Below are 27,072 nucleotides of genomic sequence, written 5' to 3'. Positions count from 1 at the left end.
TATGTTACAGACAGTTCAATACCGTGCATGTTTCATACCCCAGTGGTGTGTTGGGTGGTGCGAGTGGCAGGAGATGGACAGTGTAGAAATGGCCATATTCCCCCACATTAGCATTTTAATGTGCTTAGCAGCTTTCTGTTCATTTGCATTGAGGCTAATCTGCACATCTCACCCACACCTATTTTATTCTCTCGCTCTTTCTCATGATCCTCACCCTCTTCTTCAATCTCTTTTTGTCTTCCTTCCTCTGCTTCAGCCTCAGTTCTCAGCCATCGGCATAGCTTGGGATGAAATTAGATTAAAATTACATTGTACTTCTTTCTTTCTTTCTTTCTTTCTTTCTTTCTTTCTTTCTTTCTTTCTTTCTTTCTTTCTTTCTTTCTTTCTTTCTTTCTTTCTTTCTTTCTTTCTTTCTTTCTTTCTTTCTTTCTTTCTTTCTTCCTTTCTTTCCTCCTTTCTTTCTTTCTTTCCTCCTTTCTTTCCTCCTTTCTTTCCTCCTTTCTTTCCTTCCTTCCTTGACTACCCCCTTCATTCTGTGTGCACGCTCACTTCCAACCTATTTTTCTGTCTTCCTCCCTCTCTCTCTCTCTCTCTCTCGTTCCCTTTCTTATTTCCTACCCCCTACATCCTGTCTCTCCACTGTCTATGCCCCCATCTCTTTCTCTGTCTGTCTCTCTCTCTTTCTCTGTCTGATTTTGTCTCCTTTCCCTTTTGCATGCTATCTCAACACCTGTCTTTCTGTCTCCCTGTCAGTATCTGTTTGTTTTTTTCTTTTTTTCCCTTCCTTCCTCCTTTTTCTCCCTGGAGGTTAGTACAACATGAAAGAAAAAACCCACAAGACAAGTTCGCTCCCTCTCTCTCTCTCTCTCTCTCTCTCTCTCTCTGACTCCCTTCTTCCTTCCTTCCTTGTTCCTTACTATCTATCTACCTCTGTCTCTCTCCTTTTTTCTCCCTCTTTGTCTCCTTCTCTGTTTATCATTAATTCTCATTCTCTCTCTCTCTCTCTCTCTCTCTCTCTCTGAAATTCTCCCTCACTCTCGTTCCCTCATTTGCATTTGCATGAGGAGTGATGAAACCGCAGGTTCACACACCTGAGCTCTTTTTCCATTCTGCCAGTAACAATAAAGCTTAATACAATCCAGTGTCACACTGCCAGCTCTTTCTAGAATACACACATGGAGCAAAAAGCACAGTTAACACTCTGGATTTTTGCAGAGGTCTCACACACACACACACACACACACACAAGCAAGCCAGAGATAAACATTAGCATCAGTGCACTCACTGAATAGTGGCTCAAAAAATAAAGCAAAAAAATAAACTCTGTTGTTGCTCACTGCCACGTCAGTTACTTTGCAGTCAGGCGAACCATACAGGGAAGTGGTGGCTTACACAGTTAAGGCTGTGGGTCACTGAACGGAAGGTTCAAGCCCCAGTACTGCTTTTGGGTCCTTGAGCAAGATCCTTAACCCTCCCTGCCTAATAAGCTGGGATATGCGAAAACCCATGGTGGCTCAAGTGCTTAAGGTTCTGGGTCGTTGGGGTTCAAGCCACTGGGTCACTTTGGTGTCACTGAAGGTGGTTCTGCCAAGCTTCTGCTGTTGGGTCCTTGAACAAGGCCCTTAACCCTCTCTGCTGTATCATGGCTGACCCTGTGCTCTGACACCAACATGCAAGGCTGAAAACCCGGAACGGTGGTGGCTAAAGTGGTTAAGGCTCTGGGTCGTTGGGGTTCAAGCCTCTGGGTCACTGATCAGAAGGTGGTTCAAAGGTGGTTCAAGCGCCAGTACTGCCAGGCTACTGCTGTTGGGCCTTGAGCAAGGCCCTTAACCCTCTCTGCTGTATCATGGCTGACCCTGCAACCTCCAAGGCTGGGATATGTGAAGAAAGAATTTCACTGTGGCCATTTCTATTTCTTCTTTCTACAGCTAAAAGACAAACACCTCAGACACATCATTTATAGACTAGGTGCTAAATTTAGCTGTAAGTTTTACATCAAATGGCAATCTCAAAGACTGACATGTATTTCACAGAGATCTTAAACGCTTGAGAGATTAATAATGTTTTCATTTTAGTAGTTGAACCAGAATATAAATATATAAACACTACATTTTCTTACACTATATACCAGTGGGTGATGGAAAAGAAGTGTCTGAGTATGGCGCTGGGTTACAGAGATCCACCAGAATCACAGCCTCAATGCTCCTTGTCACAGATTCTACAAGTGGAACTGTACTCATGGGATATCGCGCAGAAATATTCTGACAGTTGACGTTAATACTCTAATAAAATCAACATGTAGCACTGCATGATTTCATACAGCTGTGGATGAGTAATGACTCATAATCTCACTATCTGGTGTCACCCAGAAGAGGATGGCTTCCCTTTCGAGTCTGGCTCCACTGGGGAGTTTTTTCTCGCCACCGCAGACTCTGGCCTGCTCACCACTGACAGATTTTGATCTTTATAGGGAAGCTGCTTTGTGACGTTTTGATTGTCATAAGCAGTCAGAACAAACGATTGTGTATCTTTAAAACAGCTCATTGTTTCCAGATGTGCAGGGATAGTCATAGATACCCAGTGAAATGTGTGGTTCGTTGTAATTACAGCCGACTGGCTGCTTCTTGCATGTTTCATTGCCACATTTGTACATTAGTTTTCTCGATAGAAATGAAGCGTACAGTGTGGATTGAACGCACCGTCACAACACTTACGTGCCACATCCTGTGTGAATCCCGGAAATTGTCTAAATAAAAAACGCTAGCGTCACGTTTATAATAATACTGCCTCATTAGCTCTGAACGGTGTCGGAGATAGAGAGATGCCTCTAACCTCTTACAGATACCTTTCTCACGCTGGTTTTAAAGCATGCTTTCCTATTCTTATTTACACAGACCGATTTGAGCAAGCAGTTTATTATAACGTCGAACCTGCTGCATCGTGTTTTAATTAAATACGATGATTTGCTGATTTGGAAAATGTCTGTGGTCCTATTAAACAGGTACAAAATGGCTGTTAAAAATAAATCCTTCGTGGTCTGGATTACAGAATGTTCTACAAGCAGAATTTCTTCTCTTCACACCACACACAGCACAGCCCACCACCTTTGTCTCCCTTGCTGTGTCTTTCTCTCTGCAAATTCAGCTCTGCATGTCTCATTTTTTTCTGATTATTGTCCTCATTATTCCGTTTCCTCATTATTCTCTCATTAGAGCTATTAGCACGCCATGCATAGATCACTCTTTTTTTTTTTTTCCCCCGTCAGTGTCGTTTACCCAGAAAAGCCAGGCCACTACTGTTAGGATCTATAATTGGATCCAAAAATGCTTCCATAATTGAAGTTCTTGTTCTTGAATGATGCAAAGTGATATGAAATTGCAGGCAAGTTGCCAGGATCAATATTTTCATGTTTGTATGCTGATAAGAAACACGCGACATGTTTAATTGCTTTTATGAATTCGTGCATTAATGCGTTCATCAATGTGTTGTGCTTGAGTTTTTCTTTGGCACATGCAGTCCAGAGTATGAAAGGCATTAGGTTTTTACTATGTTTTATTTATCACTGGCAATTTGATTATGAATAATACAGACTGGAACAATGTTATTCCTCCTGTGTCAAGACAGCATGGTTTTGCATTTACATTTGGCTGAGCAGATCTTAACCCTGATTCGACCAAACTGCAGGAAGTGAACCGATATGCTGTGTATATTGGACTGCAGAACACATTTTTAATAAATTTGAGCTGCCAAACTGAACCGCGAGGCACAAACTGAGGCCATGGACAGAGACACTGCCTGCCAGTCGCTGTAAAGGAAGCATGTCCTCACTGCCTATCGGTCCCCTTGAAGGAGGCGTGTCCTCTGTGCTTGTCAGTATAAGTGAAGGAGGCGTGTCCTCTGTTCTTGTGAGTATCAGTAAAGGAGGGGTGCCCTCTGTGCCTGTCCGTATCAGTAAGTTAGACGTGTCCTCTGTGCCTGTCCGTATCAATAAAGGAGGCGTGTCCTCTGTGCCTGTCAGAATCAGTGAAGGAGGCGTGTCCTCTGTGTTAGTCAGTATCAGTAAAGGAGGCGTGTCATCTGTGCATGTCACCTCTGTGCCTGTCAGAATCAGTGAAGGAGGCGTGTCCTCTGTGTTTGTCAGTATCAGTAATGGAGGTGTGTCCTTTGTGCTTGTCAGTATCAGTAAAGGAGGTGTGTCCTCTGTGCCTGTCAGTAGTAGTAAAGGAGGCATGTCCTTTGTGTTTGCCAGGAACAGTAAAGAAGGTGTGTCTTCTGTGCCTGTCAGTATCAGTAAAGGAGGCGTGTCCTTTGTGCTTGTCAGTAACAGTAAAGGAGGCGTGTCCTCTGTGCCTGTCAGTATCAGTAAAGGAGGCATGTCCTTTCTGCCTGTCAGTAACTGTAAGGGGAGGCGTGTCCTCTGTGCCTTTCAATGTCAGTGAAGGAGGCATGTCCTCTGTGCCTGTCAGTGAAAGAGGCATGTCCTCTGTGCCTGTCAGTATCAGTGAAGGAGGCGTACCCTCTGTGTCTGTCAGTATCAGTAAAGGAGCCGTGTCCTCTGTGCCTGTCAGTATCAGTAATGGAGGCATGTCCTCTGTGCCTGTCCGTGTCAATGAAGGAGGCGTGTCCTCTGTGCCTGTTATCAGTAAAGGATGCGTGTCTTCTGTGCCTGTCAGTCCCTGTGAAGATGGCGTGTCCTCTGTGCCTGTCATTAACAGTAAGGGAAGGCGTGTCCTCTGTGACTTTCAATGTCAGTAAAGGAGGCATGTCCTCTGTGCCTGTCAGTGAAGGAGGCGTGTCCTCTGTGCCGGTCAGTATCAGTAAAGGAGGCGTGTCCTCTGTGCCTGTCAGTGAAGGAGGTGTGTCCTCTCTGCCTGTCAGTATTAGTAAAGGAGGTTTGTCCTCTGTGCCTGTCAGTCTCAGTAAAGGAGGTGTGTCCTTTCTGCCCATCATTCCCAATTAAGGAGGCTCCCAGGGAGGGAGGCATGTCCTCTACGCCTGTCAAGAAGTTTAGATACACCAAAAAAGCAAAACATCTCTTGGATACACAGCATGAAAGCAGTGTTTTCACTGTGATTAACAATTTCAGACAGGGGTGTGTGTGCTATTAAAAGTAAAATTGTATATCTCATTGAAAGATGTTCCTCTTATTTCAGAAAGATTTACAAACACACAGCCAGTCGCCTTCAACCATCTTCAGAAGTTGGTGTGTCTTGGGTTGGTTAGACTACTCTAGATGTTCTTTATAACAGCCTACTCACACATGCAGACACTGTGCCAAATAAACTACTGTGTCTAACACACACACACACACACAGCAGCCTCTTATCAACCCAGCCACACGTAATCTCTTTTCACATAAAAATAGTGATTAACTCTTACATCATAGGCTGCAATGTACCATGCCATCAACAGCTAGAACACACCACCACACACACACACACACACAAACACACACACAAAGGGGGCAAAATTAAAAAGCCTCACAACCTGCTTATTTCTGCTGTTTATACTGTGTTGAATTGTTTCTCTGGTCTCCACTGCCATGTGCATGATGAGGAAGGAAGGTGAAGAAATGCATGCAGCTCTGTGAATGAGGAAGAGCTACAGTGAGAGCCAGGAGTTTTCATCGCTTTATATTGTTAATGATATGATGATAATGAGCTTAAATAAAGGCTTAAATATTGCTATCAGTCAACTGACAGACCCACTCACGTTATAAAGAGAAGAGACAAATGTGAAATGAGATAAAAAGGTACTTTTGTTCCTTTCAGACTTAGACTGAAACACACACGGCCTTCACTTCAACTCTGCATCCCATTGTAATAACACATCAGATGGCAGAGAACGACATGGCTATTTTTAACTCCAGCTCAGGCAATGTGTGCTCTCTCTCTCTCTCTCTCTCTCGTTCTCTCTGTTTCTCTCTCGCTCTCTCTGTTTCTCTAACTCTGATTGTCTCTCTCTCTCTCTGTCTCTCTCGCTCTCTATCGCACTCTCTATCGCTCTCTCTCTCTCTTGCTCTCTCTGTTTCTCTATCTCTGATTCTCTGTTTCTCTCTCGCTGTCTCTGTTTCTCTAACTCTGTCTCTCTCTCTATCTCTATCTCTCTCTCCTTGATTTTCATCAGCGTTTTTCCTTTCGTTTACATTCTTGATATTTCTTCTTTTCTCTTTCCCTCTCTCTTGCCTTCTCTCCACATCCTTCTGTTTTTCTCTCCTCGTTTCTTCTTCCTCTCTCACTTCCTGCCTTCCCCTTTCTCATTTCTCTGTTTCTCTCCTTCACATCTCTCTCCTTCCTCTCCCCATACTCTCTCACCCTCCATTCATTATCCTTTCTTTTCATTTTTTTTTTTTTTTCCTGTTCAGCCTCAATTCCGTCCCTCTCTCTGGCATTCACCTCTCTTTTCTTTTCTCCCTTGTCCTCTATTCCAGTCTGCCTACCTCTATCACCTACCATTTCTACTTTCTCTCTTTCAGTTTCTTGCTCATTTTGTCTTTCCTACGCTTTCCCCCTCAGCTCTGTTCAGTGCAGTTGAGTGTAAGAGCTTTTTTGGCATGACTGAGTGATTATTGGAGAAAGGTTCGTAAACACCAGGAACAGAAGATAATTGCAATAACCATAGTTCCAAAAATAAAATCAGGAGGAATAACACTGATAACAGTAGGAATGATGATGATGTCCCTCACTGTCTCACAGTTTGCTGCAGCAAATTTTGTTCTCGCTCTCTCTCTCTCTCTCTCTCTCTCTCTCTCTCTCTTTGTCTCTCTCTCTGTCTCTCTCTCTCTCTCTCTCTGTCTGTCTCCCTGCTTGAGAGAATGCACATCACTGTAATTATGTGTTGTCGAGCCTCTTCTGCAGGTTCATTAATTGCACCCATGACATATGACAAAGGGGCTACATAGAATGAAAGGAAGGAGGGAGTAAGAGTGAGAAACTGTGTGTGTGTTTGTGTGTGTGTGTGTGTGTGAGTGCGTGTGTGTGTGTGTGTGTGCACATGTGTGCATACGTATGTGTGTATGTGCACCTATTTTGCCCTTTCATTAGTGGTCCTTGGTGAATATGCAAATAGACCGTAATTAACATCATAACAACACCTGGGAGACATGGAAGCTCTCTCACTCTATCTATCTCTCTATCCCTCCACCCCACCTTTTGCTTGCTCTCTCTCTCTCTCTCTCTCTCTCTCTCTATCTCTCTCTCTCGCTTTCTCTCTCTCTGACTTCAGGGAGACTATTTGTGTCTGTTATTTGGTATGCTTGCATTGAAGCACAATAAAGTACTGGAGTGTGTGTGTGTGTGCACGTGCAATCAAAAGAGAGAGAGGTGAGAGAGATGGAGAGAGTAGTGGTTGCAGTAGATCTGGATATTTAAGGCTGCTGCTCTTACCTACAGCAGCTTACTGTGCACTGGAGGACTCGGTGGTAAAGCAGCTCAGTTGTATAGTTTATATGGTTTATTTATCACATAAACACAGAGTAGGTGTGTGTGTGTGTGTGTGGTCGTGTTCACATGTGTTCTAGGTTACAGCTACTCTTCGTGACTGTCATCCTCTAACTGGTTTGCGTGTGTTTGGTTGTGGGCCGATTGATTGTTGTTCTCCAGTGAAAGGTGCTGTGGTCACATGACCAGATTTCCAGGAATGCTCAACAGAGTTTGGAGAAGACTCTCTCTCTCTATCTATCTCTCTCTCTCTCTCTCTCTCTCTCACACACACACACAAACACACACACTCTCTCTCTCTCTCTCTCACTCTCACTCACACGCACACTCACTCACTCTCTCTGTCTTTGTCTCTCTCTCTCTCTCTCTCTCTCTCTCTCTCTTCTCTCTCCCTCACATGCACCCCCCCCCCACTCTCCCTCTCCATCCCCCCCTTCTGTCTCTGTGTGTTTCTCACTCTCACACGCACACTTTCTCTCTCTTTCGCCTTCCTGTGCTCTTTTCACCATTTGCACTCCTTCTTGTTCTCCCATCTTCCTAAAATCACACCTTCATATAATCTCTCCTCCCCTCGCTCATTCCTTTCTTACTCACTCACCCTCCCGCTCTCCCGCTTCCTCCCCTATTCTCATATTCATTTACAATTCAGTTCAGATCAAAGTCATTGGCATGATAAAAGGCATTGCCACAGTTAAGATTATACAATTTATTAATATTAAAGAACAGTAAGATGAAATTGGTAAGGAGAAAAACAACAGAATAATTCACAGCAACAAAAATATTTATAATTCTAGCTATTATGGCGATGTCAGTTTTAGCAAAATTTGCTTTTTCTTTGAACATCTTGCACTGAATAAGGATTTCAGGTTTGATCATGATCAGACTTGATTGTTTGGTATTAGTGTAGGAGATATGCAGCAAAATATAAAAGACTGTACTGTAGTGCCACCAACAGTCAGGATCCCTGTGCCTGTGTCACTGAGTGTAGGTGAATGTCAGTGACGTGTCAGTGAGTGTAGGTGAATGTCAGTGACGTGTCAGTGAGTGTAGGTGAATGTCAGTGACGTGTCAGTGAGTGTAGGTGAGTGTCAGTGAATGGAGGTGAATGTCAGCGATGTGTCAGTGAATGGAGGTTAATGTCAGCGACGTGTCAGTGAGTGGAGGTGAATGTCAGTGACGTGTCAGTGAGTGTAGGTGAGTGTCAGTGAATGGAGGTGAATGTCAGCGATGTGTCAGTGAATGGAGGTTAATGTCAGCGACGTGTCAGTGAGTGGAGGCGAATGTCAGTGATGTCAGTGAGTGTAGGTGAGTGTCAGTGAGTGTCAGTGATGTCAGTGAGTGGAGGTGAATGTCAGCGATGTGTCAGTGAGTGGAGGTGAATGTCAGTGACGTGTCAGTGAGTGGAGGTGAATGTCAGCGACGTGTCAGTGAGTGTAGGTGAATGTCAGCGACGTGTCAGTGAGTGGAGGTGAATGTCAGTGACGTGTCAGTGAGTGGAGGTGAATGTCAGTGAAGTGTCAGTGAGTGGAGGTGAATGTCAGTGACGTGTCAGTGAGTGGAGGTGAATGTCAGTGACGTGTCAGTGAGTGGAGGTGAATGTCAGTGACGTGTCAGTGAGTGGAGGTGAATGTCAGTGACGTGTCAGTGAGTGGAGGTGAATGTCAGCGACGTGTCAGTGAGTGGAGGTGAATGTCAGTGAGTGGAGGTGAATGTCACCGACGTGTAGGTGAATGTCAGTGAGTGGAGGTGAATGTCAGTGAGTGGAGGTGAATGTCAGCGACGTGTTAGTGTGTGTAGGTGCATGTCAGTGAGTGGAGGTGAATGTCAGTGAGATGTCAGTGAGTGGAGGTGAATGTCAGTGACATTTTACTGAGTATAGGTGAATGTCAGTGAGATGTCAGTGAGTGTAGGTGAATGTCAGTGAGATGTCAGTGAGTGTAGGTGAATGTCAGTGACATTTTACTGAGTATAGGTGAATGTCAGTGAGATGTCAGTGAGTATAGGTGAATGTCAGTGACATTTTACTGAGTATAGGTGAATGTCAGTGAGATGTCAGTGAGTGTAGGTGAATGTCAGTGACATTTTACTGAGTATAGGTGAATGTCAGTGAGATGTCAGTGAGTGGAGGTGAATGTCAGTGACATTTTACTGAGTATAGGTGAATGTCAGTGAGATGTCAGTGAGTGTAGGTGAATGTCAGTGACATTTTACTGAGTATAGGTGAATGTCAGTGAGATGTCAGTGAGTGTAGGTGAATGTCAGTGACATTTTACTGAGTATAGGTGAATGTCAGTGAGTGGAGGTGAATGTCAGTGAGTGGAGGTGAATGTCAGTGAGTGGAGGTGAATGTCAGCGACGTGTCAGTGTGTGTAGGTGCATGTCAGTGAGTGGAGGTGAATGTCAGTGACATTTTACTGAGTATAGGTGAATGTCAGTGAGTGGAGGTGAATGTCAGCGTCGTGTCAGTGTGTGTAGGTGCATGTCAGTGAGTGGAGGTGAATGTCAGTGACATTTTACTGAGTATAGGTGAATGTCAGTGAGATGTCAGTGAGTGTAGGTGAATGTCAGTGACATTTTACTGAGTATAGGTGAATGTCAGTGAGATGTCAGTGAGTGTAGGTGAATGTCAGTGACATTTTACTGAGTATAGGTGAATGTCAGTGAGTGTAGGTGAATGTCAGTGACATTTTACTGAGTATAGGTGAATGTCAGTGAGTGTAGGTGAATGTCAGTGACATTTTACTGAGTATAGGTGAATGTCAGTGAGATGTCAGTGAGTGGAGGTGAATGTCAGTGACATTTTACTGAGTATAGGTGAATGTCAATGAGATGTCAGTGAGTGGAGGTGAATGTCAGTGACATTTTACTGAGTATAGGTGAATGTCAGTGAGATGTCAGTGAGTGGAGGTGAATGTCAGTGACATTTTACTGAGTATAGGTGAATGTCAGTGAGTGTAGGTGAATGTCAGTGACATTTTACTGAGTATAGGTGAATGTCAGTGAGTGGAGGTGAATGTCAGTGACATTTTACTGAGTATAGGTGAATGTCAGTGAGATGTCAGTGAGTGGAGGTGAATGTCAGTGACATTTTACTGAGTATAGGTGAATGTCAGTGAGTGTAGGTGAATGTCAGTGACATTTTACTGAGTATAGGTGAATGTCAGTGAGTGGAGGTGAATGTCAGTGACATTTTACTGAGTATAGGTGAATGTCAGTGAGATGTCAGTGAGTGGAGGTGAATGTCAGTGACATTTTACTGAGTATAGGTGAATGTCAGTGAGATGTCAGTGAGTGTAGGTGAATGTCAGCGACGTGTCAGTGAGTGGAGGTGAATGTCAGTGAGTGGAGGTGAATGTCACCGACGTGTAGGTGAATGTCAGTGAGTGGAGGTGAATGTCAGTGAGTGGAGGTGAATGTCAGCGACGTGTTAGTGTGTGTAGGTGCATGTCAGTGAGTGGAGGTGAATGTCAGTGACATTTTACTGAGTATAGGTGAATGTCAGTGAGTGTAGGTGAATGTCAGTGACATTTTACTGAGTATAGGTGAATGTCAGTGAGATGTCAGTGAGTGGAGGTGAATGTCAGTGACATTTTACTGAGTATAGGTGAATGTCAGTGAGTGTAGGTGAATGTCAGTGACATTTTACTGAGTATAGGTGAATGTCAGTGAGTGGAGGTGAATGTCAGTGACATTTTACTGAGTATAGGTGAATGTCAGTGAGTGGAGGTGAATGTCAGTGACATTTTACTGAGTATAGGTGAATGTCAGTGAGTGGAGGTGAATGTCAGTGACATTTTACTGAGTATAGGTGAATGTCAGTGAGATGTCAGTGAGTGGAGGTGAATGTCAGTGACATTTTACTGAGTATAGGTGAATGTCAGTGAGTGTAGGTGAATGTCAGTGACATTTTACTGAGTATAGGTGAATGTCAGTGAGTGGAGGTGAATGTCAGTGACATTTTACTGAGTATAGGTGAATGTCAGTGAGTGGAGGTGAATGTCAGCGACGTGTCAGTGTGTGTAGGTGCATGTCAGTGAGTGGAGGTGAATGTCAGTGATGTGTCAGTGTGTGTAGGTGCATGTCAGTGAGTGGAGGTGAATGTCAGTGACATTTTACTGAGTATAGGTGAATGTCAGTGAGATGTCAGTGAGTGGAGGTGAATGTCAGTGAGTGGAGGTGAATGTCTGCAAGGTGTAAGTTAGTGTTAATGAGTTTAATTTGAGTGTCTGCAAGCATTAGTGAAGTGTAAGGGTGTCAGTGGGGTGTCAGAGTGCCAGTGGCATGTTAGTAGGGTATTTCAGAGTGTCACTGCGGTGAGGCTTTGGGTGTCAATGATATGGCAGTGAGTGTCACTGAGTATTGTGTGAGTGTTGGTGAGGTGTTAGGGTGTCAGTGAATGTCTGTGATTGTTGGTGAGGAAGTGGTGAGACAATCGCACCTCACACTTCAGTGACACCCTAGTCATTGACGTATCATTGTCTGCAAGCATCAGTGAGGTGTCAATGAGTCTCTGTGAGGTGTTAGGGTGTCAGTCTGTGTCTTTGAGTGATATTGAGCTGTTAGGGTGTTGCTGTGTGTCTGGGAGTGTTAGTGAGGTGTTAGGGTGTTAGTGAGGTGTCAGGGTGTCAGTGTGTGGGGGGGAGTGTTAGTGAGGTGTTAGGGTATCAGTGTGTGTCTGCGAGTGTTAGTGAGGTGTCAGGGTGTCAGTGTGTGGGGGGGAGTGTTAGTGAGGTGTTAGGGTGTCAGTGAGGTGTTAGGGTATCAGTGTGTGTCTGCGAGTGTTAGTGAGGTGTCACGGTGTTAGTGTGTGTGTGTGGGGGGGGGTGTTAGTGAGGTGTTAGGGTGTCAATGAGGTGTCAGTATATTTGTGAGCAGCTGTGACTGTTAGATGAGGTGTTATGGTGTTAGTGAGGTGTCATTGAGTATCAGTCAGCACTGATGAGCATCGAGTGTCACGTGGAGATTCTTGAGTGCTATTAAGGTATCAGTGTATCAGCGAGGTGTGGCTGTTGTTGACTGACTGAGTGTCAGTGAGCATTAGTGTATGGCTATTGGGAGCATACAGTTGTATAGATTGTCTAACATACGCTATAGCATTGCAATTTCAGTTCACTGGAATTAAGCCCAAACATGTTCCAGCATGCACGAAACGAGGTTCATGAAGAAATGGTTAGAGTGAAAGAACTCGAGTGGCCTGCTGAGAGCCCTGACCTCAACCACACCGAACACCTTTGGGATCATTCCGAATGCCAACTGCACACCAGGCCTCCATGACCAACATCCGTGCCTGACCTCACTAATGCTCATGTGGCTAAGTGGACACAAATCCCCACCATTATTCTCCAGAAGAATGAAGATGATAGTAACAGCAAAGCCAATATGTGTGTGATGGTCAGGTGTCCACAAAACGTATAGGTTGGTGTGTGTGACTATGCTGCAATAACGGCACACCAAATCAGTGAGGGAACCGTTTTCCTTGCTCAGCCTCTGGCATTGCAGAGTTTACAGTGATACAAGCGTGGGTTGCTTTTTTTTTTTTTTTTTAGCTGCGCCCCTTGTTTAGTTGTATGATTAATGGTTCAAAACCTATTTTTTTGCCCAGCATGCATTGTTTGTTGCATTTGTAAGCAACTTTAGGATGCTATTAACAGAACATGCATTCTTCTGGATGCAAAAATCTTGGTACGTAGACCAAACATAACGTAATCGTAAAAAAAGAGTAATTGGATTTTTTTTTTTTTTTTTAAACAAATATAGATTGTAATAACAAAAATATGCTGGCATACAGCATGGAAAAGTCTGTGTGAAAGTTCTTGCTCACCCATATTCTTCTCCACTCTCACTTTTGCCAATACTTTTGCTGAAGCTTGTATGAATAATTAATCTCCAGTTCAAAGTAGGGCTGCATGGCAGTGTGACTCAGAACGGTTGTTCATAGAGTCCTTCAATATTGGCCTCTTCTTCTTCTTCTTCTTTTTTTGATTCACACTTAAAATATTTAAAACATACAATATTTCTTCTCAAGTGAGCAGATGGAAAGTGATGGCTGTGTTTATACAAGAAAGGACTGGAACACTCCTACACCAGTGCTTTTTAAATATGTCACAGTACAGAGCTTTTATTAATTATAGTGTAATAAGCATTTCGAGACACAATAACAAATCCCAGACATGCACATCATTTGTCAGAAGCGTTCTGTTTGTTCTTTTCATCCTCAAACCGCTCGGATTCGTAATGGGCTTTGGCATGCACTTTCCTGGAAGTGTATGCGCATACCTTTAAAGAGATCGTCTTTCCAGTGTTGTTGTAAAGCATAGTTTTGGTTAGAAATGGGAAACCTTTTAGTATTCGGGATCAGAGGATTAGGTGTTATATTACTGTGTTACGATGAGCAGAGAAGGTATTTTTTTTTTTTTTTTTTTGCTGATGTTTGTGATCAACAGGATCAGCCATGGAGAATAAAACCAGTCGAACAATCACGCACCCTTTTTTTCTTTGTACAGTGTGTTTATGTGATTTTAAAATGATTTCTCTCGGATTGTGATGCGTCTCTGTTTCCTTTTTGCTCCTTCTCAGCTTCAGACAGCAGTCAGCGCTTTCAGGAAACGTGTTTTGCTTTTGCATTAACACCACAGCAAGTCCAACAGATCAGCAGCTCTATGTAAGTTGCTCATTAAAGCGTAATTAAAATGTCTCGCTCCAGTGCACTTGGGTTTGTCTGCACATCAATGTGCTACACTAGCTGTATTATGCTTTAAAAGTTGTATTTTTATTCAATTGTTTGCAGTATTTAAATTACGTTCTCTGGATGCAAGGCCCCTGTTTTAATGGTGATACCAACCAAATGCAATAATAAAATTCAGTATACTCAGTGTAAATCAGTTATACTTCCAGTTATTGTCCCACAGCCTCCTGGGACACAAACTATAATCTTTAATTACACACACACACACACACACACACACACAGAATTTATGATGTTCTCAGTGGGGTCTCAGGAAGATACAAAAAACATTAATGAAAATTTCTATAAAGTTTAGGAATTGTAGAATTGTGTAGATAGTAGTGTAATATGTCCTTTTTAGTTTATTATGTTTAAAGATATTATTGGGGTTTTGTTTTCAAGGGACATCTCGGGGACCAAATGTGACTTCACGGTACAAGTACAGTTAAGGTAAGTGATCTGCATTGTTCATGTCAGGGACCTGATACCAACAAATTTTAAGCATTTGTAAATGTTAGTGTTAAAAATATAATTCATGTCCCCTGTATATAGGTTTTGCTTATCAGAAACCAGCTGTCCTCAAGAAGACCACTTTCCTCCTAACCTCTGTGTAAAAGTCAATGGAAAACCATGCAACCTTCCGGTATGAAAAGAGAATACAACTCCATGCAGTTTCCCATTAATATGAGAAATGCATATCTAAATATTTTTTCAAATAAGATAAGAAATAATTGTACAATAAAGAAAAAGAGTTTTACAGTTGAAACAATGAAATGCTCTTTATTCAATTCAGTCTTTGTGTGTTTGTCCTCAGGGGTACCTTCCTCCTACCAAAAATGGAGTTGAACCAAAGCGTCCCAGCAGACCCATTAACATTACCTCACTGATCAGGCTGTCCACCACTGTCCCCAACACCATTGTGGTGTCCTGGACATCGGAAATTGGGAGGGTGAGGCTTTAATTAAATTTAGTTAGAGACTGTGTACTGATCTGTAGAGGCACCGAGATCATTAGAGACTGTGTACTGATCTGTAGAGACACAGCGATTATTAGAGACTGTGTACTGATCTGTAGAGGCACAGAGATCATTAGAGACTATACTGATCTGTAGAGGCACAGAGATCATTAGAGACTATACTGATCTGTAGAGGCACAGAGATCATTAGAGAGTATGTACTGATCATTAGAAACTTAGTTCATTAGAGACTGTGTACTGATCTGTAGAGACACAGCGATTATTAGAGACTGTACTGATCATTAGAAACTTAGATTAGAGACTGTGTACTGATCTGTAGAGACACAGAGACCATTAGAGACTGTGTACTGATCTGTAGAGACACAGCGATTATTAGAGACTGTGTACTGATCATTAGAAACTTAGTTCATTAGAGACTGTGTACTGATCTGTAGAGGCACAGAGATCATGAGAGACTGTGTACTGATCTGTAGAGGCACAGCGATTATTAGAGACTGTACTGATCATTAGAAACTTAGTTCATTAGAGACTGTGTACTGATCATTAGAAACTTAGTTCATTAGAGACTGTGTACTGATCTGTAGAGGCACAGCGATTATTAGAGACTGTGTACTGATCATTAGAAACTTAGTTCATTAGAGACTGTGTACTGATCTGTAGAGGCACAGAGATCATGAGAGACTGTGTACTGATCTGTAGAGGCACAGAGATCATGAGAGACTGTGTACTGATCTGTAGAGACACAGACACCATTAGAGACTGTGTACTGATCTGTAGAGACACAGCGATTATTAGAGACTGTGTACTGATCATTAGAAACTTAGTTCATTAGAGACTGTGTACTGATCTGTAGAGGCACAGAGATCATGAGAGACTGTGTACTGATCTGTAGAGGCACAGAGATCATGAGAGACTGTGTACTGATCTGTAGAGACACAGAGATCATGAGAGACTGTGTACTGATCTGTAGAGACACAGAGATCATTAGAGACTGAGATCATTAGAGACTGTGCACTGATCTGTAGAGACACAGCGATTATTAGAGACTGTGTACTGATCATTAGAAACTTAGCTCATTAGAGACTGTGTACTGATCTGTAGAGACACAGATCATTAGAGACTGTGTACTGATCTGTAGAGACACAGCGATTATTAGAGACTGTACTGATCATTAGAAACTTAGATCATTAGAGACTGTGTACTGATCTGTAGAGACACAGAGACCATTAGAGACTGTGTACTGATCATTAGAAACTTAGATCATTAGAGACTGTGTACTGATCTGTAGAGACACAGAGACCATTAGAGACTGTGTACTGATCTGTAGAGACACAGCGATTATTAGAGACTGTGTACTGATCATTAGAAACTTAGTTCATTAGAGACTGTGTACTGATCTGTAGAGGCACAGAGATCATGAGAGACTGTGTACTGATCTGTAGAGACACAGAGACCATTAGAGACTGTGTACTGATCTGTAGAGACACAGAGATCATGAGAGTCTGTGTACTGATCTGTAGAGACACAGCGATTATTAGAGACTGTGTACTGATCATTAGAAACTTAGTTCATTAGAGACTGTGTACTGATCTGTAGAGGCACAGAGATCATGAGAGACTGTGTACTGATCTGTAGAGACACAGAGACCATTAGAGACTGTGTACTGATCTGTAGAGACACAGAGATCATGAGAGTCTGTGTACTGATCTGTAGAGACACAGAGATCATGAGAGACTGTGTACTGATCTGTAGAGACACAGAGATCATTAGAGACTGAGATCATTAGAGACTGTGTACTGATCTGTAGAGACGCAGAGATCATGAGAGTCTGTGTACTGATCTGTAGAGACACAGAGATCATGAGAGACTGTGTACTGATCTGTAGAGACACAGAGATCATTAGAGACTGAGATCATTAGAGACTGTGCACTGATCTGTAGAGACACAGTGATTATTAGAGACTGTGTACTGATCTGTAGAGGCACAGAGATCATGAGAGACTGTGTACTGATCTGTAGAGACACAGAGATCATGAGAGACTTGTACTGATCTGTAGAGACACAGAGATCATTAGAGACTGAGATCATTAGAGACTGTGCACTGATCTGTAGAGAGACAGAGATCATTAGAGACTGTGCACTGATCTGTAGAGAGACAGAGATCATTAGAGACTGTGTACTGATCTGTAGAGACACAGAGATCATTAGAGACTGTGCACTGATCTGTACAGACACAGAGATCATTAGAGACTGAGATCATTAGAGACTGTGCACTGATCTGTAGAGACACAGATCATGAGAGTCTGTGTACTGATCTGTAGAGACACAGAGATCATGAGAGACTTGTACTGATCTGTAGAGACACAGAGATCATTAGAGACTGAGATCATTAGAGACTGTGCACTGATCTGTAGAGAGACAGAGATCATTAGAGACTGTGCACTGATCTGTAGAGAGACAGAGATCATTAGAGACTGTGTACTGATCTGTAGAGACACAGAGATCATTAGAGACTGTGCACTGATCTGTACAGACACAGAGATCATTAGAGACTGAGATCATTAGAGACTGTGCACTGATCTGTAGAGACACAGCGATTATTAGAGACTGTACTGATCATTAGAGACAGAGATCATTAGAGACTGTGTACTGATCTGTAGAGGCACAGAGATCATGAGAGTCTGTGTACTGATCTGTAGAGACACAGAGATCATGAGAGACTGTGTACTGATCTGTAGAGACACAGCGATTATTAGAGACTGTACTGATCATTAGAAACTTAGTTCATTAGAGACTGTGTACTGATCTGTAGAGGCACAGAGATCATGAGAGACTGTGTACTGATCTGTAGAGGCACAGAGATCATGAGAGTCTGTGTACTGATCTGTAGAGACACAGAGATCATGAGAGACTGTGTACTGATCTGTAGAGACACAGCGATTATTAGAGACTGTGTACTGATCTGTATAGACACAGAGATTATTAGAGACTGTACTGATCATTAGAAACTTAGATCATTAGAGACTGTGTACTGATCTGTAGAGACACAGAGACCATTAGAGACTGTGTACTGATCTGTAGAGACACAGCGATTATTAGAGACTGTGTACTGATCATTAGAAACTTAGTTCATTAGAGACTGTGTACTGATCTGTAGAGGCACAGAGATCATGAGAGACTGTGTACTGATCATTAGAAACTTAGTTCATTAGAGACTGTGTACTGATCTGTAGAGGCACAGAAATCATGAGAGACTGTGTACTGATCTGTAGAGGCACAGAGATCATGAGAGACTGTGTACTGATCTGTAGAGACACAGAGATCATGAGAGTCTGTGTACTGATCTGTAGAGACACAGAGATCATTAGAGACAGATCATTAGAGACTGTGCACTGATCTGTAGAGAGACAGAGATCATTAGAGACTGTGTACTGATCTGTAGAGACACAGCGATTATTAGAGACTGTGTACTGATCATTAGAAACTTAGTTCATTAGAGACTGTGTACTGATCTGTAGAGGCACAGAGATCATGAGAGACTGTATACTGATCTGTAGTGACACAGAGATCATGAGACTGTGTACTGATCTGTAGAGACACAGATCATTAGAGACTGAGATCATTAGAGACTGTGCACTGATCTGTAGAGACACAGCGATTATTAGAGACTGTGTACTGATCATTAGAAACTTAGTTCATTAGAGACTGTGTACTGATCTGTAGAGGCACAGAGATCATGAGAGACTGTGTACTGATCTGTAGAGGCACAGAGATCATGAGAGACTGTGTACTGATCTGTAGAGACACAGACACCATTAGAGACTGTGTACTGATCTGTAGAGACACAGCGATTATTAGAGACTGTGTACTGATCATTAGAAACTTAGTTCATTAGAGACTGTGTACTGATCTGTAGAGGCACAGAGATCATGAGAGACTGTGTACTGATCTGTAGAGGCACAGAGATCATGAGAGACTGTGTACTGATCTGTAGAGACACAGAGATCATGAGAGACTGTGTACTGATCTGTAGAGGCACAGAGATCATGAGAGACTGTGTACTGATCATTAGAAACTTAGTTCATTAGAGACTGTGTACTGATCTGTAGAGGCACAGAAATCATGAGAGACTGTGTACTGATCTGTAGAGGCACAGAGATCATGAGAGACTGTGTACTGATCTGTAGAGACACAGAGATCATGAGAGTCTGTGTACTGATCTGTAGAGACACAGAGATCATTAGAGACAGATCATTAGAGACTGTGCACTGATCTGTAGAGAGACAGAGATCATTAGAGACTGTGTACTGATCTGTAGAGACACAGCGATTATTAGAGACTGTGTACTGATCATTAGAAACTTAGTTCATTAGAGACTGTGTACTGATCTGTAGAGGCACAGAGATCATGAGAGACTGTATACTGATCTGTAGTGACACAGAGATCATGAGACTGTGTACTGATCTGTAGAGACACAGATCATTAGAGACTGAGATCATTAGAGACTGTGCACTGATCTGTAGAGACACAGCGATTATTAGAGACTGTGTACTGATCATTAGAAACTTAGTTCATTAGAGACTGTGTACTGATCTGTAGAGGCACAGAGATCATGAGAGACTGTGTACTGATCTGTAGAGACACAGCGATTATTAGAGTCTGTGTACTGATCATTAGAAACTTAGTTCATTAGAGACTGTGTACTGATCTGTAGAGGCACAGAGATCATGAGAGACTGTGTACTGATCTGTAGAGGCACAGAGATCATGAGAGACTGTGTACTGATCTGTAGAGACACAGACACCATTAGAGACTGTGTACTGATCTGTAGAGACACAGCGATTATTAGAGACTGTGTACTGATCATTAGAAACTTAGTTCATTAGAGACTGTGTACTGATCTGTAGAGGCACAGAGATCATGAGAGACTGTGTACTGATCTGTAGAGGCACAGAGATCATGAGAGACTGTGTACTGATCTGTAGAGACACAGAGATCATGAGAGACTGTGTACTGATCTGTAGAGACACAGAGATCATTAGAGACTGAGATCATTAGAGACTGTGCACTGATCTGTAGAGACACAGCGATTATTAGAGACTGTGTACTGATCATTAGAAACTTAGCTCATTAGAGACTGTGTACTGATCTGTAGAGACACAGATCATTAGAGACTGTGTACTGATCTGTAGAGACACAGCGATTATTAGAGACTGTACTGATCATTAGAAACTTAGATCATTAGAGACTGTGTACTGATCTGTAGAGACACAGAGACCATTAGAGACTGTGTACTGATCATTAGAAACTTAGATCATTAGAGACTGTGTACTGATCTGTAGAGACACAGAGACCATTAGAGACTGTGTACTGATCTGTAGAGACACAGCGATTATTAGAGACTGTGTACTGATCATTAGAAACTTAGTTCATTAGAGACTGTGTACTGATCTGTAGAGGCACAGAGATCATGAGAGACTGTGTACTGATCTGTAGAGACACAGAGACCATTAGAGACTGTGTACTGATCTGTAGAGACACAGAGATCATGAGAGTCTGTGTACTGATCTGTAGAGACACAGCGATTATTAGAGACTGTGTACTGATCATTAGAAACTTAGTTCATTAGAGACTGTGTACTGATCTGTAGAGGCACAGAGATCATGAGAGACTGTGTACTGATCTGTAGAGACACAGAGACCATTAGAGACTGTGTACTGATCTGTAGAGACACAGAGATCATGAGAGTCTGTGTACTGATCTGTAGAGACACAGAGATCATGAGAGACTGTGTACTGATCTGTAGAGACACAGAGATCATTAGAGACTGAGATCATTAGAGACTGTGTACTGATCTGTAGAGACGCAGAGATCATGAGAGTCTGTGTACTGATCTGTAGAGACACAGAGATCATGAGAGACTGTGTACTGATCTGTAGAGACACAGAGATCATTAGAGACTGAGATCATTAGAGACTGTGCACTGATCTGTAGAGACACAGTGATTATTAGAGACTGTGTACTGATCTGTAGAGGCACAGAGATCATGAGAGACTGTGTACTGATCTGTAGAGACACAGAGATCATGAGAGACTTGTACTGATCTGTAGAGACACATAGATCATTAGAGACTGAGATCATTAGAGACTGTGCACTGATCTGTAGAGAGACAGAGATCATTAGAGACTGTGCACTGATCTGTAGAGAGACAGAGATCATTAGAGACTGTGTACTGATCTGTAGAGACACAGAGATCATTAGAGACTGTGCACTGATCTGTACAGACACAGAGATCATTAGAGACTGAGATCATTAGAGACTGTGCACTGATCTGTAGAGACACAGATCATGAGAGTCTGTGTACTGATCTGTAGAGACACAGAGATCATGAGAGACTTGTACTGATCTGTAGAGACACAGAGATCATTAGAGACTGAGATCATTAGAGACTGTGCACTGATCTGTAGAGAGACAGAGATCATTAGAGACTGTGCACTGATCTGTAGAGAGACAGAGATCATTAGAGACTGTGTACTGATCTGTAGAGACACAGAGATCATTAGAGACTGTGCACTGATCTGTACAGACACAGAGATCATTAGAGACTGAGATCATTAGAGACTGTGCACTGATCTGTAGAGACACAGCGATTATTAGAGACTGTACTGATCATTAGAGACAGAGATCATTAGAGACTGTGTACTGATCTGTAGAGGCACAGAGATCATGAGAGTCTGTGTACTGATCTGTAGAGACACAGAGATCATGAGAGACTGTGTACTGATCTGTAGAGACACAGCGATTATTAGAGACTGTACTGATCATTAGAAACTTAGTTCATTAGAGACTGTGTACTGATCTGTAGAGGCACAGAGATCATGAGAGACTGTGTACTGATCTGTAGAGGCACAGAGATCATGAGAGTCTGTGTACTGATCTGTAGAGACACAGAGATCATGAGAGACTGTGTACTGATCTGTAGAGACACAGCGATTATTAGAGACTGTGTACTGATCTGTATAGACACAGAGATTATTAGAGACTGTACTGATCATTAGAAACTTAGATCATTAGAGACTGTGTACTGATCTGTAGAGACACAGAGACCATTAGAGACTGTGTACTGATCATTAGAAACTTAGATCATTAGAGACTGTGTACTGATCTGTAGAGACACAGAGACCATTAGAGACTGTGTACTGATCTGTAGAGACACAGCGATTATTAGAGACTGTGTACTGATCATTAGAAACTTAGTTCATTAGAGACTGTGTACTGATCTGTAGAGGCACAGAGATCATGAGAGACTGTGTACTGATCATTAGAAACTTAGTTCATTAGAGACTGTGTACTGATCTGTAGAGACACAGAGATCATGAGAGTCTGTGTACTGATCTGTAGAGACACAGAGATCATTAGAGACAGATCATTAGAGACTGTGTACTGATCTGTAGAGACACAGAGATCATTAGAGACTGTGCACTGATCTGTAGAGAGACAAAGAGATCATTAGAGACTGAGATCATTAGAGACCGTGATCATTAGAGACTGTGTACTGATCTGTATAGACACAGAGATCATTAGAGACTGAGATCATTAGAGACTGTGCACTGATCTGTAGAGAGACAGAGAGTCTGTGTCTGGTGCAGGACAGATGTCTTGCAGCTGTCATGATGTTTCTTGAATTTTTGCAAAGTGCAGTGAATAGAAATTTAGTTTTATTGCATTCTTTAAATCCCTAAAGCACACATCAGCATATTGCCTCTATTCTGTTCTGCATTTAGATATTAAGGCAGGTTTGACTCTGTACTCTAGCACAGTACATGAAATGAAACAGTGACTGATTTTATAGACATGTATGGACATGATGCACTTATTTTAGGGAGCAAAAGGCCCTGGACTAACAGCTATTCGTTTTATATGCATGAGAGGGGACAAAAAAAGCCCCCAGTACAAATGGGAACTAAAATAGGTCTGGATGATGCCTATGGCTTAAAGACTTCAGGAAGGCACTTGTCTAATACAAAGGATTTGCTAAACATAACGTGTGTGTATATAGGATTGGAATTCATCCCCATAATCCACTGTGATTCTTATATTATTCATCAAATGTTGATTTGAGTCCTGCACTGTATCTTTTCATTGTTCATTTGAAATACATTGTGCCGTTTAATAGATTACAGGCTGCACTACAGATAAATTTGTTATCCATGTAATGAATAATTTTGCCACAAACTGCCTCAGCCCAGTGCACAGGCATAGACACTTTTGTCTTCAAGTCATAACACGAAGACCAATTTAATCCGTAATGAATTCATTATTTGGCCCAGTATCAATAAATGCAAATAGAATTGAGAAAGTCTCGATTAATACCACTACTCAAATTAGATGTCTGCATTTTACACAGCTTCTCATCTGCTCCTTCAGCAAACTGCTCGAGCTCAAAGCATGAGTGCGTTTTTATAGACAAAATACCCTCATCACTGATGTTTAATACGGCATGTGCCTGAACATGCATGTGACATTCCTTTAGTGTGAAATAATGCTTCAGATTTTGTTCTCTTTAGCATAAAAAGTGTGTGAGAGGCAAACTGTATCTGTAGTGCCCTATATATATTAGTTTATGCATTAATGCACTGTATAAAAGATGATCTGGCATTTTACAGTTAGTGGTTTGTGAATTATGATTGTTGTGGTCATGCCCTTGCTGGATGACTGTAGCTGCTAAATGAGAAGCTTGTATGGATGAAAAGAGATATCATCTCATTAGTAACAGTTCTACACTGCATATTGATTAGATATTCTGCGTGTACACAGTTTTATTGTTTCTAAAACAGCACAGATCCCAACAAATAGCTTAACACTGCATTGTTAAGATCATGGACTGCTTAAACAATCATTACACATTCATAACCCCGGTCAGACATTTATAGTGCTGCGTGTGTTTTACAGAGTTACTCCATGGCTGTGTATCTGGTGAAGCAGCAGTCGTCTACAGCGCTGTTACAGAGACTCCGTGCCAAAGGCATCAGAAACCCAGACCACTCCAGAGCGCTCAGTAAGAAAACTCAGCCTTTGTTCAACCCGAATTAGATCAACAAATTTATTCCTAGAGCATTTTGCATAGTTTGATGATTTTATCTGCCTTAAAGTGGGTAACTAACTTAAATCTGGTGGCCCGTGAAGACTGGGCAATGCCACACTATGGTGAAAGCATTGCTGAATCTGTGTATAAGCAGGCCATATGGCATTTGGTGAAATATTGGCACTGAAACTCATACAAGGGCCTGTGTCTTCACTGGACTCCTTATAAAAATGTACAGGTTATTTTACACCATTGATCACACCTACTGTAGCTATGATTCACCTGATAAGCTATAATAACCACTAATCTCCAACAACTTTCTAGAAAGAGCTGTTTATCTCTGAGTTTTTTCATGAGGCATCTTATCCAAGGTGAACAGGAAAATTGGACAAAATTGTCAAAATTCTTAAAGCTTAGATTAAAACGATGGGAATTCTGTTCGTCACATTACTGAGAAAACGACTAAGACCTAAAGTGACTGTGTTAAATCTGACTGTTACAAAACACTGCCACTGGAGACTTCCTCTAAAAAGATCTTAACCAAGCATATTCTTATAAAAAAATATCACCATATCAAATGATTATACATATTTCTTTAACATGTTTAAAAATCTGTTTCAGTTTTCAGTTCCGTGTGAAACAATATAATATTATAATATGATAGAACTAGCGCATTGATATAAACCCGTCTTTTGCCACTGCACTATAATAAGAGTTGCAGAAAATTAGTCAACACCTTCTGACCAGTCAGATTCAACAATCTAATAGTACTGTGATCTAAAGCTTTAATTGACATATCTGAAGTAAACACATCAGCGTCTTATCTTATTATGGTCTGCATAAAAAAATCTGAATAGATGTGATAATTTATTCAGTGTTTGAAATGCTCAAATTGCCCCATATTGCATGTAGCAGCCTATAAACTGTCTTCAGCTGCCTTGTTAGTGCTAAAAGAATGCTTGTGTAATTGCTGCAGCGGGTTGCAAATCCTAGACTGATAGCACCTGGGCGCTGGGTAGTTGTACAAAATAGCATGCTCTTCTAATTTATTACCATGCTGCCATGAGACTCGGATAAACGACGTGTTAGCAAGATTCTGCTGTTGTGGCTGAGGATCGAAGTGTATGCTCAAGAACCTGTCTAGTTCTCGTCTGGTCATTTATGTGATACGTTATCTGCTCAAATGGGACCGATGACGTTCAATCACGTTTATATTTTCCTGAAGCTATACTTAGAGTAAGTACAGTAAGTAGAATTGTCCTGTATACATTTGCAGTGATAAGCACAAATTCTGAAACCTTTTCCTTTATAGACAAACGAACGGTACAGAGGCATGCCCGAATTCTTTTCTATGGTAATCACACACAGACTACAGATGGAGGAGATAAAGATTAGGCATAAAAGAAAATCCCACTGGAACAGTCTTTTAAGCTGTTGCCTACAAGGCATAGGCATTTCTGTTCCGTTTTTATACGAATAACCCTCTTCCAAGTCTTTAAACCGCCACACAAACGCGTAACACAAAACATTAAAAGCTTTATTCACTATAGTCCTCTCAGTGGCACTGTAGTATTCTGTATTATACTCCTCGAAAGACAACACACGCTGTTACATCCCATTTTAAACATCATTTCATGTCCTCATGAGGCAGGGAGTTAACTTAACTTGCTACACAGTTGGTTGCATACAGATGAACGAAATGGTTTCATACAGGTTGAGAGAGAGAGAGTGAGAAGAGAGAGAGAGGAGGAGGTGAAGGGATTGTGTCATCCTGCTTTGGATTTTATGCCTTGCAGCAGTAATTAAAGAGTAATCAAGCTCAAATTTGACCCCCTTTACCCCTTACCTCACAAAGCTTCAACTCGTACCGAGACAAACCGCTGTATGATATGGTCTACCTTAGTACGCATGAAGCGAAAGATTTTTTCAGCACTGAATCATTTACTCTCAGTCCATCTTGTGGGAGAAGCGCCAGGAAGCATGGGGTGAAATATCATCAGATTATCTTGAGAAATTGGCAGCTAGAATGCCCAGGCTGTAATTGCTGCAAAGGTGATGAAAGGCAAAGTTTGAAGAAAACGTTCATCATTTCCATCAAAATCATTATTTCTAACTCTGATATGTCCTGTTCCTTAGCTATATTTTCTATTCAGCCTAATTTCGTGTGCATTTCCTTGGAAAACAATAAAATATATGTTTACGGTAACACTGGGCTAAAAATACTGCGTAATACTGAGTCATTTGTTATCAGTGAAATGTGTTATGTTGATACAGATGTGGGTGGTGCTGCACCTTTTTTGTCCTAAATTGTGTTTTCATGAATCTAAACTTTCAGTTTTCAAATACACTGAACCAGCAGGTTCACCACTTTTTTTTTTCTTTTTTTTTTTATAATTACTACGTAGTAATGCTAATAATAATGTTTATAACATAGTAATAATAATATTAATAATAATAATATTAAAATGGCTAATTTTGGTATTAAAAATATCAAATATTCACAAACATGGACATGTCCAGTGAGTCTGGTTCGTCTCAAAAGTTTCTTCCATATGTCATCGCGGGAATTTTTTCCCTGGCCACTGTCACATCTGGCTGCTCATTAGGGATCTCCATCTGTGTTTCTGTAAAATTGCCTTGTGACCGTTTCTACTGTTAAAAGCGCCATACAAATAAAATCGCACTGAATACTCTCATTCTTACCTCTATTCTGCAGTCAAAGAAAAGCTAACAGCAGATCCTGACAGTGAAATTGCCACCACCAGTTTGCGAGTGTCATTACTCTGTCCGGTAAGTGCACACACACACACACACACACACACACACAAACGTTGTGTTACGCATCCTTC

General features: G+C 41.8%; 1 protein-coding gene across 1 annotated transcript in view; it reads left to right on the top strand.

Moving 5' to 3' along the window:
• pias1a (protein inhibitor of activated STAT, 1a) overlaps window positions 1-27,072 on the top strand; it is a 67,842-nt gene that overhangs the window by 31,320 nt on the left and 9,450 nt on the right. Inside the window, exons 3-8 of the mRNA XM_058381946.1 lie at window positions 14,016-14,100; window positions 14,566-14,613; window positions 14,716-14,806; window positions 14,978-15,112; window positions 24,091-24,196; window positions 26,940-27,013. Of these exons, the coding sequence (XP_058237929.1) occupies window positions 14,016-14,100; window positions 14,566-14,613; window positions 14,716-14,806; window positions 14,978-15,112; window positions 24,091-24,196; window positions 26,940-27,013 (539 nt within the window). The remainder of the gene's footprint in view (window positions 1-14,015; window positions 14,101-14,565; window positions 14,614-14,715; window positions 14,807-14,977; window positions 15,113-24,090; window positions 24,197-26,939; window positions 27,014-27,072) is intronic.

Source organism: Hemibagrus wyckioides, linkage group LG27 (genome assembly GCF_019097595.1).
Source record: "Hemibagrus wyckioides isolate EC202008001 linkage group LG27, SWU_Hwy_1.0, whole genome shotgun sequence".
In the NCBI taxonomy this organism is placed as follows: Eukaryota; Metazoa; Chordata; class Actinopteri; order Siluriformes; family Bagridae; genus Hemibagrus; species Hemibagrus wyckioides.
This window is presented reverse-complemented; position numbering and strand designations above follow the sequence as displayed.